This window comes from Talpa europaea, assembly GCF_964194135.1.
Source record: "Talpa europaea genome assembly, chromosome: 3".
Taxonomy (NCBI): Eukaryota; Metazoa; Chordata; class Mammalia; order Eulipotyphla; family Talpidae; genus Talpa; species Talpa europaea.
The window spans coordinates 16,666,765-16,687,202 of NC_140069.1; the positions used below are offsets into that span (position 1 = coordinate 16,666,765).

The 20,438-nt window shown below is 39.9% G+C and overlaps 2 protein-coding genes across 6 annotated transcripts in view; one reads left to right on the top strand and one right to left on the bottom strand.

Moving 5' to 3' along the window:
• Positions 1-2,797: 2,797 nt before the first annotated feature.
• On the bottom strand, positions 2,798-7,642 carry UTP23 (UTP23 small subunit processome component; the record flags this gene model as incomplete). Its single annotated transcript, XM_084229140.1, has 3 exons — positions 2,798-3,181; positions 5,152-5,326; positions 7,455-7,642. The coding sequence occupies 3 exons, from the start codon at positions 7,640-7,642 to the stop codon at positions 2,798-2,800; spliced, it is 747 nt and encodes a 248-aa protein (XP_084085266.1).
• Positions 7,643-16,533: 8,891 nt separating this feature from the next.
• The window catches only part of EIF3H (eukaryotic translation initiation factor 3 subunit H), a gene marked incomplete at its 3' end in the record, with an annotated part of 91,645 nt that continues 87,740 nt past the window's right edge, over positions 16,534-20,438 (top strand). For all 5 annotated transcript variants that reach the window (XM_084229621.1, XM_084229622.1, XM_084229623.1 and 2 more), the window contains exon 1: positions 16,534-16,694. In XM_084229621.1, the coding sequence (XP_084085747.1) occupies positions 16,563-16,694 (132 nt within the window). In that variant the 5' untranslated portion in view covers positions 16,534-16,562. The remainder of the gene's footprint in view (positions 16,695-20,438) is intronic.

Sequence of the window (20,438 nt, forward strand, 5' to 3'; positions counted from 1 at the left end):
TGTGGGTTCCGATTTTACCGCATCTTCAACACCATTAGTTATTTTCTATGTAATTGGAACCATCCTAGTAAGTGTAAAGTGGCATCTCTGTTGTTTGTCTTTCTACTTTCACAATAACTTAGTTTAAAAGATTTTTGGAGAAGAAAAAGGTTATGAAACAGTGTTTTACAATCGTTAAAGATTATCTTAATGTTTAGATAATAATTTTTTGCCTGATCCCTCCTCACCTGTCTTGTAAATAATATATCATTTGTTCCCTTTGGTGGGCTATCAATTATCCAATTTCAGTCTATATAATTTGAGTAGAGCTGGCCCCGTTCCCCCTACCTCCAGAATGGACACATGAATCAGGTCTGGCTAATTAAAACCCTTTGTTAGATCATGGTTTAGTTCAGAGAGAAAAGCCATGAAAGTTGTGTGAACAGAGAGAATTTCATATAAACAAGTGTTAATTAGGTGTCAAGTTGTTAACCAGGTAACTAAATAGGTAAAAGGGAACTCTTCTGAAGGTCGCAATTGCAAGAAGCAGCTTCTACTCTTAGGGCAAGAGCAGAAAAGGGAAGAGGTTAAAATTATCAACATTTACAAGCTTGAAGGAGGAGCCTTGTGAAGTTAGTGGGCTCTAATGCATTGATGCTGCCCTCTCTTAGCTCAGAGGAGGGTGTACCCAGACATCTGAAAGTAGGCTGTCAGTCAATGCTGGTCTCTAGTTTTCTGGTGGGGGGAAAGGAGTGGAAACAATAAATCTGTTTTTTCCAAGTGTTGCAAATTGACCTAGGGAGGATTAGTAAGAAACTGCTACTGCACAGACCAAATAGATGAGTTAAATGGAGATGTAACAGTAATCAAACTTCTGCTTTGTTCCAGTATTTGATGGTAGTAAACTGCATTTCCTCCAATGATATTTTTTTCTTTTAGTTTACTATCCTGGTAGAGAGGAGAAATTACAGATTCCCCATGACCCTTCATACCATAATGCCCCTTAGTCCACAAACCAGAGCTAACAGGTAACTAGCGTGTGAATACAAGCAATATGTTTAACAAACTGTACATTCTGAAACTGGGGGTTCATGGACCAACTCAGACTCATCTTAAATTAATGGGCTCTGGATCTGTGAGCTAGTTTAGGACTGGAAACTGGAGGAGGCTGCGACTCTCCTTTATGAAACTACTTGAAATAGTTTCATAGCCAGTAATACTGAAAAACTTTGTTTTTAAATAATAGTTGAGGAACACTACCTAATTGCAAAACATTAATATTTATTTTTTCCATCCTTTACATTTGGGGCTTTTTTCCCTGTGCTTATCTTTCCTTACAGGAACTATAAAACTATTCACTTTCTTCCAAAATCTCTAATTTCCTTTTATAAAATGTTCCTGTTGTTAGGAATTTAAAACAGAATCTTGAAATAATAATCTAGACATTTACCTGACTTGCACAGCCTATGTTGTTCTAACTGCAAAGTTCTAATTTCACGTTCTCCAAAAAACCAACTGAGTTCAGTAAGGATGACATTTCTGTAGGGAAAAATTTGAAGTCTCAAATTTAAGTCATTTATTTTAGCCACTGAGAACTTATTCATGATGTACTTCATACCTGATGGTGATACTCTAATGCAGAGTTTAAGAACTGCTGTTATAAGATGTCTTCTTAGGCAGCTGTGCATAAAATTTTCATTTGGACCTAATGGATGATTATAACAGTTGAAGGGGCTGAAAGACATGTTTCATTAATTCTTCAGTTACTTTAAATACTTTTTTAAATTAACAGTAAATCTTCAAGAGTATTATTTTGTAATTTTTTGATATTGAAAATTACCATCACTAAGAAAACCAGTCTCTTGGACAAATGGAACTCAAAAAAAAAAAAAAAAAAAGCGCAAGGATTTTTTTCTAGGACCTTATAAACACTTTAGAAGTTCTACACAGAGAAAAAGATTACCAACAAAAAATTCTTTATCTTCATAAATAGATGCAAAAAATAACAGTAGACACTGTCTCAAAAAACGTACTTTCTACATGCTCAACACTCCACTACAGTAAAAGCAGCAGCTCGGGAACAGAAGTGACAAACCTTCCCACATTGGGGGTCTGAGGTTCAGAAGGACCTCCAGGGGAAAGAAATGACCTATGAGATCCTTTGAGAGCTTAAAAGATCCCTTAGACTTACCATAGAATGTTGCAATATCAAGTAAATGCAAATAGAAAATGAGGCCAGTATTAATTTCCAGAATAACAAAGTAGTTTAAGACGTAAAGTATCATAGCATGCTACTTGATTCAGTGGTGAACAATGTTTATGATGAAAATACTGAATTTGGGATGTAAAAAGATTGAAATTCTATTAGAAAAGGAGGGAGAAAGAAAATTTTCCATCCTAATAAGAAGTAAATCAACAGTCGGATGAATCCAAAGATAGCATATATTTGGAAAGAGAAATTCTATATTCTCTTGATGAGTTAAAAGAAGTTTTCTCTGAAAGTGAAAATGGAATACTTCTTTATTGTGACAAGCCTTTTGGCATTGACTGACTTTTTTAACTATTTCCATATAATGTTAGGGAATGGAGTCAGTGGTGAGACAGAAAGAGAAGTTTTACACTGAATAACCACCTCCAAAATAAAGTGAACACTGTCATAACCTAAATCCACCTACATTTTTAAAAAATACAAATAATTTTAGGCAAAGGCATATTTATTTACAAAAATAAACAGTCTTTTATTGTAAATATGTCAACAGTTTTTAAAGGAAATTTACTTTTCATATTTGAATGTCTTTAAAAGAATACAGAGGATTCATTATCCTTCTGCATTTTGCTTTTCAGAAAACATTTCTGCAGTAGGTCTGTTCCGGATTCTTTTTCTTTTTCTTTTCTTCTCAGAGGCAGATGATTTTGTATCCTGAGCTTTCTTCTTTTTCTTCAAACAGCTGAGAGGATTGGGACCACTTATTTTCTTGTGTTTTTTTCTTCTTCTCTGTTCAGGATTTTTTGCCAACCCCTGCTCCTCTTTGAGTTGCTTGATATTTTGTTTCTCATGCACAGAGACTAGCTGACCTGACTCTACTGCTTTAACAAAGGCAATTGTCTTAGGAGAAGGTTTGTCCAAGACTATAGTGTTCTGAATAATAAACATGAGAGGAATGCCAGGCTTTTTCTTTACTTTCATAGACAAATTCTGATCCTATTGAAAAGAAAAATAAAATTATTTAGGTCAAATATGTAAACTAAATTAAATAAGATGCCTTAAATAGATTTCTAATAAGTTGAAGATCACCGTTTTTCCCCCAAGTCAGTATGTCTCGTTAGTGGGAATATATTTTATGATAAAGGAAGAAAATATAAAAATTGAGCATAAACAATTAAGTATAACAGTGAGAACTGGATTCACCAAAGTTCTAGAAACACAATGAAACACTAATACAAAGGTAAATATGTTAAGTGGTCTCCCTTTTTGACTCCAAGACATGCTTCAGAAAGGGGCAAGAATGCTCAGAGGTTGAAAGAATAGAAATAAAGAATTAGCTGACTCAGATTGTAGACTCAGCTTTGCCTCTAATTATGTGATTTTAAAATTTGGAAAGTATATTTAAGCCAATCTGTATGTATGTCAATTTTTAATTAATATCAACCCAATAGTCTCCTTTCCCGGTCTCTCTCAGTCTTTAAAAGTCTGAAGAGTTCCATATTGGTGGAATGGTCTCAAATAATAGGAAACATGATTTTATAAGAAGCAGTATGAAATACAGGAATGTGAAAAAACATTTATTGACACAGAAAATAATGTCTTTGCTCTACTTATCTTCCTTTCACAAAACCTAAAACATATTATTATACTTCCATGTTAGTAATTTTAAAAAAGGGAATTTCAATAATTAAGGAAAAAATCACTATGCTTAAGATTCCCCAATTACTTAATGACAACTTCTGACTACAAATTAATCTAAAATCCAATATTTTTAAAAGTCTAAACACTTTAATAACCAATGTTACCTTTTTTTTCTGATTCTATGTAATGCCACATGACATAAGAGAAATTATTAAAACTGACTCCAGTTTTAAAAACAGAATTATCCGTATTATCCAAGGGGTTATAGCCAAAGTATACAAAGAATTCATCAAACATAACAAAAAAACAAGCAACTGAATTTAAAAATGGGCACATCTGAATAGACAATTTTCTAAAGAAGATATGAAAAAAATGCTCAATGCTCATCGTCACTTTTAATAAGGGCAATCGATAAAGATGTACCTCACATCTGTGGGTATCTCACAAAGATTTCCAACAGGAAGTGTTGCAGAAGATGTGGACAAAGAGGATCCCTAGTACATGGCTGATGGGATTGTAAACTGAAGCAGCCATTTTGGAAAGCAGTCTGGACTTATCTTTAAAAACTGAAAATAGAAATACTGTATGATCCAACAATCCCACTTCTGCGTTTCTATCCAATGAACACAAAATCATGAACTCAAAAAATATGGCCCATGGGCCTCCCCTGGTGGCACAGTGGTTGAGCGCTGGGCTGCAAAGCTGCCCGCAGCCTCTGCAGTGCAGGTTCAATCCCCGGCCGCCAAGCAAGGGTCCCACAAAGCGCGAAGACCTCTCCTGCTGCCCGCTGCTCCCCTCAGCAGTATACTTCGTCAGTCTGCCTGTTCTGTTCCCCACTCTGGTGAATTCTCTCGCCCTCCCGTGCTTCTGACTGTACCCAGTGCTTGTATAAATAAATAAATAAATCTTAAAAAATAAAAAAAAAAAATGGCCCGTAATGCTTACTGCAGTATTACTTACAATAGACAGAATTTAGAAGCAATTTAAGTGCCCACAGATAGATTTCATACAACGAAATACTATTCAGCTAGTAAGACAAAATGCAGCAAAATGGAAGGAGCTCAAGGGAATTATTTGAAGTAAAGTCAGAAAGAAAAAGACAAATATTACACAACTGCACATATGAGTAATATGAGAAAACAAAGCAGATGAACTGACAAAATAATTATAAACTAGTGGACTGGACACTGATAACAGAACTGAGGTTTCTAGGGTTAAGACGGAAAGGATAGAAAGAGTCAAGGGGCAGAAGGGATGGTGGTGGGAAGGAAAACAGGGAAAGAAATGAATATTGATTTTAAATAAATAAACAAAGCTAGTATTACCTGTGTTGCCATAAAATAATGATGAGGATTTCCTTCTTCAACCATGGAAAGCAGACATTCTGATCCACTGACTGCATTCTTGAAATGGGGACAGTTTCGCACCTGGCATTTTTGTGCAATCAGTTTTGCCCCATATAATTCTTTCCCCAATGTTTCTAACTCTTTTAACACACACCTGAAAAAAACAGTATTAGCAGCTCAAAATTATAATTGATAGATACTAGTTGTTCAAAAAAAACAAGCATAAAAAAACAGTACTCAACTTTATACAACAGCAAACTAAATCTGTCATAGGGCAGCCACAAATCATACAGCAGCCACTTCACTTTTAAAAGACTTGGGTACACTGAGGCTCTATTTGTATACACCAAGTTGAAAGAACAATAACTGTTAAAATTTACTGAGTGCTTTTGTGCCACACAGCATGCTTATTGCTCTTTGTATTTTTTCCTTCGTTTCTAAAGAGTTCTATGAAGTTAGGTAGCCTACTTTAAAATTACCCTTATTTTAAAGTACCTCATTCTGAGAGATTTCAAGTAATATGCTCAAATCCAAACAACTAATAAGTGGTTGAGTTGAAATGTGACTATAAGTAGTTTTACAAGATGCCTTGACCTCCAACCATAGTGCTGTATGTTTCTTCTTTAAGTACAAATTGATACACCTTCAAAATATTTTCAGTTTAGAAAAGTGAAAAACTCTTGAGTCATCAGGTTGTTAAAAAAAAAACAAAAACTCCCTTTCACTCTGTATTTTTATATTAATATAAGCCACTGTTTCAGTGTCATCTATCCATTTCAAAATGGCATAATTATATTTATCAATAACTGTATTAATTTCTAGTTCCTTTTTCATCCCCAAATCTGTAAATCTGGAGTAAATAAAACATTAGCATTTTTATAAGCTTTCTAGGCACCTCTTCCATCACAACTGAAAAAAAAAATTATGAAAACTATTAAATATTTCATCAACCCTAGCCAGTTCTCCTGCCCACCCTGCCTCGCCTCTCTTCCACTGCCCCATTATAGGTTTTAGTTTTTATTTATTTACTTTTAAAGATTTATTTATTTATGCATACAAGAGCTGGGGTACAGGCCAGAGATGCAGGGGGTGAGAGGATTCTCCAGAGACAGAGTGGGGAACAGAACGGGCAGACTGACTGAAATACACTGCTGAGGGGGGCAGCGGGCAAGACAGGAGAGGTCTGCTGTGCCATGTGGATTGCTCCCTGGCCCGTGGAAATCGAATTCGCGCTGCAGAGGCTGCAGATTGCTTTGTAGTGCGGTGCTTAACTTCTTGCACCAGGAGGGAGGCCCCCAGATTTTAGTTTTTGAAGAGAATTTACTTTCTACAGTCACCAGCATTGGATCTTTATGTTCAAGACCAAATTGTCAACTATTTATTGAATATCTTCTATGTCCCGCCATCAGCTCTTCAAACTCATCACATCCCAAAACCAAACTTCTCCAGAGCTTGCTGTCTCTTTGAATTTGTTATCTAACCTGAGTAGAAGTCAGAAACCCTATTAGGCCTTTTTCTTCCTCATTCCTATCCCTACCCCATCATCTTTTAGTCCTATAATTTCTCACTGAGTTCCTGCCAATCCCCTCTGGCCAGTTCAGGTTCCCATTATTTCTCGATTGTACACCCACAGTGTGGCTCTGTCTATCTTCATATCCTTGCTTCTCCTGTTTACTCCTCGCATTGTTGCAATGACCTTCTTTCCCCAAAGACAGCTATCAAGTCTGATCAATTTCCACTGCTCTACTTCCTCAAGACAAATTCCAAATTTCTTCAAACCCAATATGAGTAAACTCTAGATCTACCTACCAGTGGCCAGCAAACACATTTTATTAAGGAAAAAAACCTGACTTTTAAAAAGCATAAATAACAAATTTTTATAAAATTTATAGACCCTTATAAAGACCTAAGAGATCTAGAAATCAGATGCAATTCCTGTACTGTTCTTGAATTGTGATCTTAAAAGGCGTCTTTAATCTCTTCATCACCGTCATTAAAATAAACCAACAGCAAGGGAAGGAGAGGAGACTGGCCATTCAGAGAGCTAAAAGCTGGGCGACCCACACTGGAATACTACTCAGCGATGACAAAGCAACAGTGCTGAGACTTAACCCCTTGCGCCACCAGGGAGGCCCCACCTGCGCAGCTGGTTTTCGCTGGACCCCAAGCGCCCGCCCTGAACTGTCAGCTCCGCGCAGGCGGGTGTCTGCACCCTCGGGGTGGCAGCGGGGGCCCGCGAGCCGCCTCCCCCCGCCGCGCCCCTCCCGTGCGGCCAGGCCCACCTGGTGGTGCACAGCTGTGTCTGCCCCATGAGGTAGCGAGGCAGCTGCTCGCGCAGCTGGATGCGGCCCCGCAGCGCCGCCTGACAGAAGGTGCCATCCAGGAGAATCTGGTACGGCTCCCGGACCCCGAAATTGTTGCGGAAGAAGCCGAGATGCTTCTTGGCGTGTTTCTGCCTCGTGATCTTCATGCCTGGTTAGCCCGGCCTGCGAAGCGTCAGGAAACACTCCCCACACGGCGGGCCGGGGACCAGCCGCGCCGGCTTCCCCCGGAAGTGAAGCGCCCTTGACCCCGGAAGCACACGCCCCCATCTTCCCGGCCCAGCCTGCTCGCGTACGTCACGCCAGGCGCAGGCGCGGTCCAGCCTGGCTGCTGGCGGTGAAGGGGCTTTGCCGCCTGGCAGGCGGACTCCTGAGTGCGCATGCGTGATATGGGACCGGGGCTGAGGGACAGCGGCACGTGGCGTTTAGCGCAGGGGCTGGCGTGCAGTGTGCGCGATTAATCATCATCTGTTTAATCATCATCAGTGCTGATGGTGAGCTTCATGTGCACGGGGCGCTGTTCTTCGTAGTTGACCCTGTGCTTTTCCCTTTAATGTTTGCAATTCCAAAGGCAGGGAAATGTAGCTTGTAGGACTGCAGCATGTAGGACAACTCTGTTCAGCAAAAAATAAAAAAGCCAAAATGAGAGGCAATGGAGCTTTTATTTGGGATTCAAGAATGGCAGCAGTTACTTTGCAAACATGAAGGCAGTCCATAATGGTGATGATCAAATTTAAAATGAGGGTTTTTTTTTCTAGCAAGGTTACTGAGAGATTAAATGAGATTAAAGGGAGTCTCAGACCTGCTGCAAAAGTTAGTGTGCTTGTTTAAAATGCCCATTTCTCAGATCAAATATTGAGGAAGCCGGATACTATTCAGAAAGGATGTGACAATTATTAGTCTCTGTCAGTATTATGCATTTTTGGGTTCCTGAAGTGTTAGGGGGAAAAGGATGTCCCAAAGCTATTTCCATATAGGTTTTGTGGACGCCACCCCCACCCCAGGCCAAAGCCAAAGACACCGGGAGCTCCAAATCCCATCACCACCAAAGGGAAGGTGGCTGGGACCTGCGGGTGGGGTTCAGCAGCCAGGTTGGTATAAAGCCAGACACGTGGGCTTTGGAGGGGGTCCCCTATTTTGGCTCTCTGCCAGCTCGCAGCGTCCGGGTCAGCTCTGAGAGTGACTTTGGGTTTCCAGGTCGTCGGATCGGGTAGGACACATTAAAGACTTTATTTCTCTATTTTCTCCCTGAGTTGTACATTTTCCTTATTTCCTTTTCTCTTGTAAATAAACCTTTTATTAACCCTTTTGTGTGTGCCTGCAGTGGAGTATTCATAAGTCCCTTTAAAGCGCGCGGGTGAGGACCCACAGCCAGGAACCCGTTTAATATCGGGGTTGCTCTATAACAGCAGGACCCTGGGCGGATGGTATCTCTAGCCAATGTGATATTCTCATTGAGTGGTCTACTGAAGGTTTTTGGCCTCATGCTAACTCACCTGGTATTGGGAAATCAATAATGCCAGGCACGGCCATTATTGGATGAGCTTTTGGGAAATAAGTCTAAACTGAAAATTTCCTTTGAGAATTATTATAATATTAATTTTAATAGTTACAAACCTTTTTTTTTTTTTTTTTTTTTACTTTATAGCTCAGGAGCACCACTGTCACAGCATTGCTCGCTGCTGTTTTTTTTCTCAGGTCACTACACTGGACATTTTCCATTGCAAATAGACATTCACTTTGAACTGAGGTAAGTAGGGGATTAATTTATTTTATTTTTTCATACTCTTTAAATTCTTTATTATGTCTGGATCACCTGTAATTTATAATGAGATGTTGGTCTACTTCATTTTGAAGTGTTTTCTTCATGAAATTTTAATGAAGTCATGTTGACTTGCAAGGTGTGACTAATTCCCAAACAGAACTTTTTCATGAAAGATTCATGCCTAAATGAAATTAAGTAGGTAAATATTCAATTAAATAGATAAACATGCAATTCATAAAGGTTATTTTGTTTAATTTTATAAATGCTAGCATACCAGATAGTTCAGCAAAGATATTTATTGTGAGATTATTCTGCCTTACGTTCATAATTAAATATTTATAAACATTTGTTAACGTCCATTAGCTCCAAAAGAATGCAATGTTCCTCTTATTGTTAGCTAGCTAACCTTACTCTCCAAATACATAATTTCTCTAAATAAATCATTTAAAACGACTTTGGTTAGCTGCTGCATATCAAGGCCCTATTAGGTTCTTTCCCAACTTAGGAACTGGCTTATTGTGAATTTTCATATATGGCAGAAAGTGTTTTGAAGGTTGGCTCCAAACACCGGCACGTTTTTAAAAGACATTCTTGTGTTTTTCAAATTACGAAAGTAACACATGCCTGTTATAACAAGTGGAACAACACAAAGATATTCATTCCTTCTCCATGTCCAAATAACACATGTTAACAACCTGCTTTTTTGGCAAATTTTTCATACTCATATACTCATATATACATATGTATAATTTAAATAGAGATTTTTTTTGTTACCATTATTCAGAAAATGGAATAATATTTTATCACCTGTATGCATTTTGCTTTTCTCACCTAACAATCCTTATGGAAATCTTCTCCCTACCCTCTCACACAAACCCCAAGTCTGTCAGCATAGCTGTCACTCATTATTTTAAATGGCTACATGAAATTTACCACAAAATTGCTCTATGTAACATAATGACTGTGGCACAGACTATGAATTGCCACTAAATACTTCTTTTTTGTGTTAGAATCCTAATGGTACTCTGAACAGTAAAGTGCCCAGAGAAGAGAATTTATGTTCTAACTTTCTGAGCAGTGGAATACCATATATTAAGTTCTCGTCAAGAATATGTAAGTATGTATTATACATGGGACTTCCGGAGAGAAGGCTATTTGAAGGTAAGTGATACCCTGTTCCTTTTTACATCATAGTCTCCCTTTTTCCTTTCACCTTTTTTACCTTTTGTCCACCCTCTTCTGTCCTACTCCTTGGAATTTAGATGTGATATATGGAAGACTAGTAGCCCATTTTAGATCATCAGGGAACTTTAAGGATGGAGACCATGTGCTAAGCTGGCAAAGCAGATAAGAGGAGTCTGGGTTATTTGTGATTATGAAACTGTCTCTACATAGATGACTTCCTACTTCTGAACTGCTTTCACGTAAGAAGAAAAATAAACTATGTAGGTTTAAAAAAATATTTTCTTAAGGTTTTTATTCCTGTTTTGAAATTTAATTTTTTGAGAGCAATATTCAGTTTGCAACAGGATTGGGAGGAATATACAGAGATTTCCTCTAAACCTCTTACCCCAACAGATGTATAACCTCTCCCTATTTTTTTTAAATCAAGGATAAACCTATATTGACACATTAAATTTCTTTTTATATGCATCCAAACCCAATCCTAATTGATAGTAAGTTAAAACTACTTGCCAGAACTAGAGAATTTTATATTTACAGGTGTCTTTTATCAATTTTGATATTAGTGTTCACTAATATAATAGCCCTTTCTGTGAATAGGTTCAAAATAATAACTATATGTTTTCTGTAAAATATAGAATATTTTCAAAGTAAAATAAACTAAATCCTTTTTATATAATGTAGAGGCCTTGACCTTTTTTTTGGGACGGGGGTTCTGTTTTTTGAAAGCCTGAACAATTTGATTTGAACTGGTTATGTCAATGGACTCTGTCTCCTGTTGAGAAAAGTCAGTTAAATATGAAAAAGTCTAGCAGCTTGGACAAGAAACTTCAAATCAGTGTTAGTGTCGCCAGGGTGTCAATTGAAGAAAGCAAGCAGGTTTTCTGTCTGTGGACCCAGCCAGTACCAGTAAGCTCTCCCTCCAGAGTAAATGACAAAGGAGAAACTGTCTCTTGGAAAAAGTTTGCAAGAGAGTTCTGTTTGTCAAAGATGTTTCTATACCAAACAGTAACTGTGCCTGCCAGAGGTTATCAGATGACTGTTGTCAGATGGCTGAACAATAAGATTAGAATAACAAATTGGTTTGCTATAATAGGTGATTTGAATGTCATCATACAGAGATTTAAAAAAAAAAAAAAGCCAACAAGGTAAATTGAAAGGAATTCAGTATTTTACTATAAAAGATCTGAAGAGTGCTCTCTTTGGGGATTATACTATAAAGTGTTTAATGGTGTTAAAGCGGTGAAAATGAAAACTGGTACAGAGGAGGGAAAAGTTTAGGTGTGGCAGCAAGGGGCAAAATGTTTTACTTTGATGTATAACAAACTTGCTATTTGAAATTTAATTAAATCGTAACTCAAACTGTGGGAGAAGTTCATACTGTATGGGGTCTTTTATTTTACCCTAGCCAAGTACTTCAGAAGATTAACGAATCTTTATAAAATTACTCTAGGTAAGCAAATATTATTACTGTTACTTAAGGAAGCTTAAAGATGAAAAATTATGTCAGATTATGGCATTAAAAGGATTTTCTGAAAACATTATTTATTTATAGTGAACAAAATGTTGAAGACAACCCTTTTACTCATGGTTTCGTCTATATTTTTAAGCAGCAGGAGAACTTCAGGGCAGAAACTGAAATCCTGGTGGCAAGAAATTAAACAGACTTTCAGTAATTCAGTAGAATATTATTTCAAAGTCTCATATTTATAATTGAATTACACCAACATTAGGTTTCAATTACATGATATACAATGTAAAGGTTACTCTTAGGATCTGCTCAAATTTTTTCTATGCAAGTTCACTTTAATACTAGTTGGTAAGTTATAAATCAAAATACTGAAATGAGAGGGTCAAATGTTTTTAAAATTATTGTTATTTTAGCAAACATACGGGAAATACCCACATGCTGTGTCATATGTAGAGATAAATATTATTTTCTTTTTATTGGCTCTCACATTACCCTCTGTATTGTTCCTTTCTATAATACTGAACAAATCACTTTGCTCTTCAAAGTATAACCTCATGTGGTCTCATTTCACATATAAACATAAAAGAAAGCATATGAATTAAGTTGATCTGAATGAGATTAAAGAGGAAAACCCCACAATGGCAAGGTTGGGGAGAAATTTTCTTTTTCTTGCAGTCAACATCAAAAGGAAGAAGTGCACCTCCCTGGTGGCGCAAGGTGTTAAGACGCAACCTGTGAAGCTGTGAAACTGTCTGCAGACACTGCAGCATGAGTTCGATCCCCAGCCAGGGAGCTACCCACATGGCACAGCACACCTCTCCTGACTCACCCACTGCTCCCCTCAGCAGTGTATTTCAGTAGATCTGCCTGTTCTGTTCCCCACTCTGTCTCTGGTGGGTCCTCTCACCTCCCATATCTCTGGCCTGTACCCCAGTTCTTGTATGCATAAATAAATAAATATATAAATCTTTAAAAAAAAAAAAAAGAAGTGCATTAAGTTCATCACTACTGGCAGTTACTTTGAGATAATAGAGGTAACCAGTCTGTGGATAGAACTAAAACATGGCAGAAGGGAGGTTCAAGAGAGTTGTAAAAATGTGAATTGGGGTCTTCATGCTGCTTCATGTAAGTATACATTACTTCTTGTTTTGAATAATTTAAATTGTTTTCCTTTGTTCACATGTTTGATTTGGTTACTTGGACCTCAGAGCATCCTAATTGATGGAATATTTGTTAAACTCTAGGCAAACAAAATGTATTTTTTTAAAGGAAAAATGATAGTATTACCTCTGTAACAAGTTGCTTTAAAGAAACTTAAGGCATTCCACATATGTTCTGTTTTATCCTAGATGGCACTGTGAAGGGATAGGGATGCAGAAGTAACTTGCTATTAGCTGCTTTTGACTGTCTTCTGAAGGTGACTTTTCCACTCTAAAGTCAATTTTCAATAATTCTGAATTTGTGGAGACTTCTGTGACCCAGGATGTGGTCTATTTTGATGAGTACTTTATGTGCACTTGAAAAGAATTGATAGTAACTAATTTTCTATTATTAAGACCTAGGCAGGTATAACTATTCCTGTCCCAAGTTGTAATACAACATCAGATCCTAAGAACAAAAACAGGGAAAAATTCAGAGCAGGAATATGCCCTTCATTGGTGTAACCACTGTCAGTTCTGCACAGGTATTTATTGAATGAGTAAACATTTGAAAAATAAGGAATAGGCAAAATGTCATTTGTCTGTCTCATCCCATCCCTCCATCCAATGATGTTGAACTCTACATACTTCAACAAAGAGTCCTCATGTGGGCTTTTCTCCATAGTTAAGAATTGGCTCCTGTCTAAATGTGACCCTCAGAAAGAGGCAGAGCTCCGCAGCTGGATCTAGGAACTCACAGGCTTCTCTATCAACCCTGACTTCCAGAAAGGTCTGAAGGGTAGAATTATCTTATGAATGCTCATGAACAAGCTGGGGCTGGGCTCAGTCCCCAAGATCAGCAGCTACATGCAGTATTGGCACCAGATAGAAAACCATCAAAGCCATGGTTTGTAACAGGATGAACCCCGTGGACCTGTTTGTGGCCAGTGACCTGTTTGAGAGTGGGAACATGATACAAGCTCAGGTGTCTCTTCTCACCCCTGCAGGGAGGGTCAAGACATAGGGGCTACAGAGCAGTGCAGACAGTAGTGTCAGATATTCAGAGCAGGAGCAGAACTTTGATGACAACACCATGAAGACAGACCAGTGTGACATCAGGCTCCAGATGTTCACTAACAAGTGTGGTAGCCCATAGGGCATGACAGCTTATGGTATGAAAAGACATCTGTACGAGCCCAACAACCATATCCTGCTACCATGGACCAGTCAAATGTCAGTCTTCAGATGGCAACCAACAAGTGTACTAGCCAGATGGGCATGATGGCTCCTAGAAACTGGAGCCACATCTAAGTCAATAAACCGGGGACAGCAAGTGTGACAACTCCTCCATGTCCCTTCCGGGCACCAAGAGTCCCCAGGTTTTTGGCCAAGGCAGGCAGATGTATAACCCCAAATACTGCCCACAAGTTGCCATAGCCAGTTGGGATGCCACTACTGAGTGCCCAAGTTCAAGAGAGGCCCTGGAGTATCTGTCCAACTACTATGAAGAGGTGAGGGCTATGAGTTACACTTGTGTGTGGGAGCAGGGGGTGTTGTTGCCCTACATCATCACTTCATCTGAATCTTAAGATTTTTCTGGGTTTCCTTGTTTTTAATATGTGTCCTAGTGCTGCCAGGGGTCTTTTGGGGTTCCTGTCAGGGCAGCATATTTCTCAGCAAGCTCTGGGCAGAGGTGTAAAGGGATGCGTAAGAAACCTAAGTCTTAAAATGATTTCTATTGCTTTTCCCTTTCTTCTCTTTTCTCTGGTGAACAGTTTGTGGTTTCTGTTGCCACAGATATTTCAGGCAGTTTAAACTAAAGAAATATAATGTGTGTGTGTGTGTGTGTGTGTGTGTTTTTTCAGGAAATGGGGTGGGCATGGTGGAGGAGGTAGCAGGAAAGAAGCAAATCCTCTGGGATAGGGCCAGACCACAGTCCTGAACTACCTTAGGTGTCATGAGACTGAATTTCCCCAATACCTCCAGACCACCAACCCTGGCCCTTCCTGGGGACCCAGTGGGAAAACTGAGGCCCAGATGTGACAGTGGAATTCTGAGTAGTTGAGGTAAAAAGACCCTTCCTTCCTTATACTTGTCCCTTTTCACCTTCCAATGACTGCACAGGAACCCCCCAGCCCCCCAGGCCTTCCAGGGGACCAGCCCTTATGAGATAATGTGAAATACTAACTATGAACCAAAAGCAACAAAACCTTTTTATGAAATAAAATGGGTTTTCTAAAGCTGTCAAGTATTCTTCTAAAGATTTGAGATTGATCACAGAATATGTCCTAAATCAGTGAGATTTTTACAGAATGTATCTGCATCATCCTTTGAAACTTTACCTAAAATAAATTTTTTGGTACTTTGCTTATGTAAATCCTACATGAAACTAATAGCTACAAGGGGATTTAGTGTGGTAATTCCTATCAAAATTCCCATGTTTTAATTAATTTCTATGTAATCAGATTAGAAACTGATATCTGAAATCGCATGAGACAAAGTGCAATACCAACTCTCCACTAATTAACAGAATGACTTTGGACAAAATTGAGGTCTGTTTTCTAATGTGTATTGGGAGCTGATAGTTCATACTTCACAAAACTGGGAATAGGGACTAATTAAAAAAATTAGAAATGAAGAAATTTTATACATGAGACACTATACACTATGTAAATGTGAGTTATAATGCCATTATGATCAATCCCCTAATGGAGACACATACTAAATATAAAGTAGAAGCACTTTTTTTTTAAAAATTTATTTTTTATGTAAGTATACAAGAACTGGGGTACAGGCCAGAGGGTGTGTGTGTGAGTGTGTGTGTGTGTGTGTGTAATACACTGCTGAGGGGAGCAGGGGGCAAGTCAGGAGACGTCTTCTGCGCCATGTGGGTTGCTCCCTGGCTGGCATCGAACTCGAGTTGCAGTGGCTGCAAATAGCTTCATAGGTTGCATCTTAAACCCTTGTGCCACCAGGGAGGCCCCAGAAAGCCCTTTTTTTTTTTTTTTTTAAAGATTTATTTATTTATACAAGAACCAGGGCACAGGCTGGGGGTGGGGTGGGTGAGAGGATTCACCAGAGCCAGAGTTGGGTACAGAACAGGCAGTCTGCAGTCTGACTGAAACACCCTGCTGAGGGGAGCAGCAGGTGAGACAGGAGAGGTCTGCTGTGCCATGTGGGTAGCTCCCTGGCCAACCGGGAATCGAACCAGCGCTGCAGCGGCTGCGGACAGCTTCGCAGCGCGGCGCCCAACCCCCTGCGCCACCAGAGAAGCCCCAGAAAGCACTTTTTAAAGCCCACTTCCGTCTTCAAGGTTTCAACGCGATAGGAGAGGACCACTTCGCACGCACCAAGGATACCCTCGCGTGAGGAGAGAAAGAAGCAAAAATGAGGCCCCGCCCAGCCTTTCCCCAGCTCCGCCCCCAAGCGCGACTCGGGCGTGACGTCACGTAGAGCGCGCACTTCCGCTTCCGGTCACTCACATTTCTCTTTCTTCCTGTCCGGCTGGAGAGATGGCGTCGCGCAAGGAAGGCGCTGGCCCCGCCACCACCTCCTCCAGCTCCTCCGCGGGCGCGGGAGGGAAGGGCAAAGGCAAGGGGGGCTCCGGGGACTCGGCCGTGAAGCAAGTGCAGATCGACGGCCTGGTGAGTGGGGTGCCCTCGGCGCCGGCCCACGTGGGGAGCGCAGTGCCGAGTCCGGTTCCTCTGACGCGCCTCCCGGCGGGTTTCCTCAGGGCTTAGTGAGTTTGAGTCAAGGTTTTTCCTAAAACCTCCTTATTCTGTCTTCACTTGGTGGGGACACGCAGCAGCCTTCTCTGTCTTCTGATGGGAGAGCTGGGGACTGAGGGGGCTGAGGTTAGGGGTGTCTGGGTGAGAGAGACAGTGCTCGGGGTTTCATTCTGAGGCTCGGCGAGGGGACTTTCGGGGGTGCCCTTCTGGAAGACGAGTGGATGATGGAGAAGAGGGACGCATCTTGGACTCCAGGGCTTCTGGAAAGGGAGAGTGAGGCCGACTTCATTGCTGCCCTGCTGGGATCCGACATCTGTCATTTCCCGTGTGGAGACTTATTTTGAGCCACTGTTGAGCCAGTGGTTGAGAGAGATACCTGGAGCCGCAGAATTGGAGGAAACATTTGCTTTGACTTTTTTCCTCATTTATGGATCTTAGAGAGCCTTATGATTTGGGTTTTGTCTTCCTTCTATTTTCTGCTTGACACACTATGACAAAGTAGATTTTACCCCCCCTCACCCCCCCACCCCCCCTTTGGGGCCACACGGTGTGGGCTTGATTCCCAACTATAAAGTTAATTGAATGATACTGGGCAAATTAATCTCTTTACCTTACTTTTCTCATCTGAGTTGTTTTGAGAATTGACTCAAATTCTCTATGTGTCATTAACTAAAATTGCTTGCTGTCACTATATAGTATCTTATCGTATGACTATAACACAATTTTCTCATCTATTTTTTTTAAGATTTATTTATACAAGAACCGGGGTACAGGCCAGAGGCACAGGGGTGGGGGGCAGGGTGAGAGGATTCACCAGAGACAGAGCTGGGAGCAGAACAGGCAGATGACCCTTCGGTGAGGGGAACTGACACTGTGAGGGGAACAGCCTGTTCTACAGGAGAGGTCGGCTGCGCCATGTGGATATCTCCCTGGCCTGCCAGGAATCAAATCCACACTGCAGAGGCTACAGACAGCTTCACAGCACAGTGCTCAACTCGCTGCACCACTGCGGAGGCCCGATTTCCTCATCTATTAGTGGACACTTAGCTGCTTGTTTTCTTTATGTGAAATGATATCTCAGTAGTCTTTTATTTTTTATTTTTTTTAAAGATTTATTTATTTACTTATTTATGCAAGCACTGGGTACAGTCAGAAGCGCGGGAGGGTGAGAGAATTCACCAGAGCCAGAGCGGGGAGCAGAGCAGGCAGAAGGACCGAAGTACACTGCTGAGGGGAGCAGCGGGCGGCAGGAGGGGGTCTGCGCGCCCCATGTGGGACCCTCCTCCGGTGGCCCGGGAGCAGCCGGGGATCGAACCGGCGCTGCAGAGGCTGCGGGCAGCTTCGCAACCCAGCGCTCAACCGCTGCGCCACCGGGGAGGCCCTCAGTAGTCTTTTAATTGTTCCATTCCAGTGTCTGTTAATATATGCTGTGGGTTCAGAGCTCATGCGATCATTTTGAATGGGGGAGTGACTTTTCATCATAGTCAAGGGGTGGTGTTCCTAGACAAGATCAAGCTAATTCTTCCTGTTGAACTTTTCATGTAAACCCATCTTTTCCTCCAAACCCTCTTTGAATCTTACTCTATATACTTGATACTGAACAGCATGGCCCGTAGACCAGCAAGACAAGCAGCATTGGCCTCACCAGGTAGCCTGTTAGGAGTGCAGAAATACAGTATCTTAGAATCTCAGGACTCTCTCCTGACTTACTATACTAGGAGACTTACAGTGTTTGAGAAGTACTAATCTTGTCCATACTGATCTCATCTTTTTCCTGAGCAGCTTGTGTAGCTCATATTGGCATGTGATCATAAACTGTTACTTAATGCTATACTGTTAATATTTTTCTTTTCTCGCTGAAATGACAATGATAAGGCTGAGGTATAAAACATTTTTAACTTCTATAGTTCCAGTGCTTAAAACCCATCGTCATTGAAATTTATTACCTTTTAAATTTTGTCCCCCCTCTTATGTAAAAATCATCTTATTGCTTAAAATTGTTGGCTACCTTATTCCCCCTTTATTGGAAGTAAGGTAAAGGATGTTATTAATAAATATAAAAGTCAGGGTTACATGTACTCTTTTTCATTTCGGTATCACCTCAGATGTAAGCGCTCATGAACTTAATGCATAGTTTAAGAGGCCCCATTAGTTCCTTGACTATGTCCTCTTTTATGCCCTTGTTACTGAGCAGAATTCTCTTGTTTATTTTTTGCTTGTCTTCTCATACTAAAATAACAACTTCTTGAAAGTAGAACTTGAGTCAGGTTTGTTTACTAAAATATTTCCAAGTGTATGGAACAGTGCCGGACACTCAGATAATGAGAATGAATTAATACCATCCCATGGTCTATAAATTTTCTTGAAAATGAATCATAAGGAAACTGGGCTAGCAGATGATTTGTAGAAATTAATAATAGGTTGAAGAGACAAGAACACAGGAGTGAGGCTAAGAGACTAGTTAGTTAGCTTTACAGACTAGATCATATGTCTCTTTTTAGGCATTAGTATTTGTAAGAAAAATCACTTGTTATTTAAGTATCTAGTATTTTTTTCAAAGATTTATTTTTTATTTATTTACCATAGAAGAACTGGGGTCTAGGACAGAGGTGTAAGGGATGAGAGGTTTCACCAGAGACAGAGTGGGGAGCAGAACAGGCGGATCTACTGAAATACACTGCTGAGGGGAGCAGCGGGAGAGACAGGAGAGGTCTGCTGGGCCATGTGGGTCAGCTCCCCACTGCCGGGGATCGAACTCATGTTGTAGTGGCAGACAATAGCTTGATAGTGCTGAGACTTAATCCCTTGTGCCACCATGGAGGCCTTAGGCACCTACTATTTGCAAGACCCTGTATAAGAAGGTTTTACTGGATTATGTATGATCCTCACAATAGCTTTGAGGGTAGATCTTACTTACCTATAAATAAGATTCAGATCTAATGAGAAAATCTTGATGGAAGTGATTTGTGAATCAAAATGAGTAATTCACATTTGTAAAGGGATTCTACTAGACTTGACAGGTATACTGTGTGTGTGTGTGTGATACTGCATGAATTTATAGAGGGTAGATTACAGCTTGCTTAACTCTATGAAATAGAAACCCCTATCTGGAATCCTAGTCTCAAGTGGAATATAGTTTGGTCTTTTTAAAAATGTTTTTATCAACAACAAAAACCTTTAGCTGCTGCTTGCAGTTTTCTGCCTTTACTGGAGAATAAATAAGTTGCTTTGCATGAAAATATTTCATTCAAACAGAATGAAACTCAAGCACCAAAACATTTACATTTTAGCCATCATAATTATAAATCTTTCCAAAGTGTATTGATAAGTTTCTGTTTCTTTAGAGAATATTGAACATAGTGGACTTACCCTTGTTCTGATGACTTAGTAATATTATTAAGAACATAATTTATTGCCTCATATTGGATAGCAGTTCTCAGAAATCCCTTGGGAGGTATTTACATCTGTTTATTTTATAATAAATGTCCTGTGTCTTTGAATATTAGGTGCCTTGAATATTTTATCTTTCTAGTTGACTGCCCTTTTTTGTTGTTAATTTTATCTTTTATCTCTTTGCTTTCCAGCTTTTCATTTGCTATTGATGAAAAAGCAGATAAGCAGTTTTGTTAGTATTATTTCTAACATGAAACTAAAGTACAT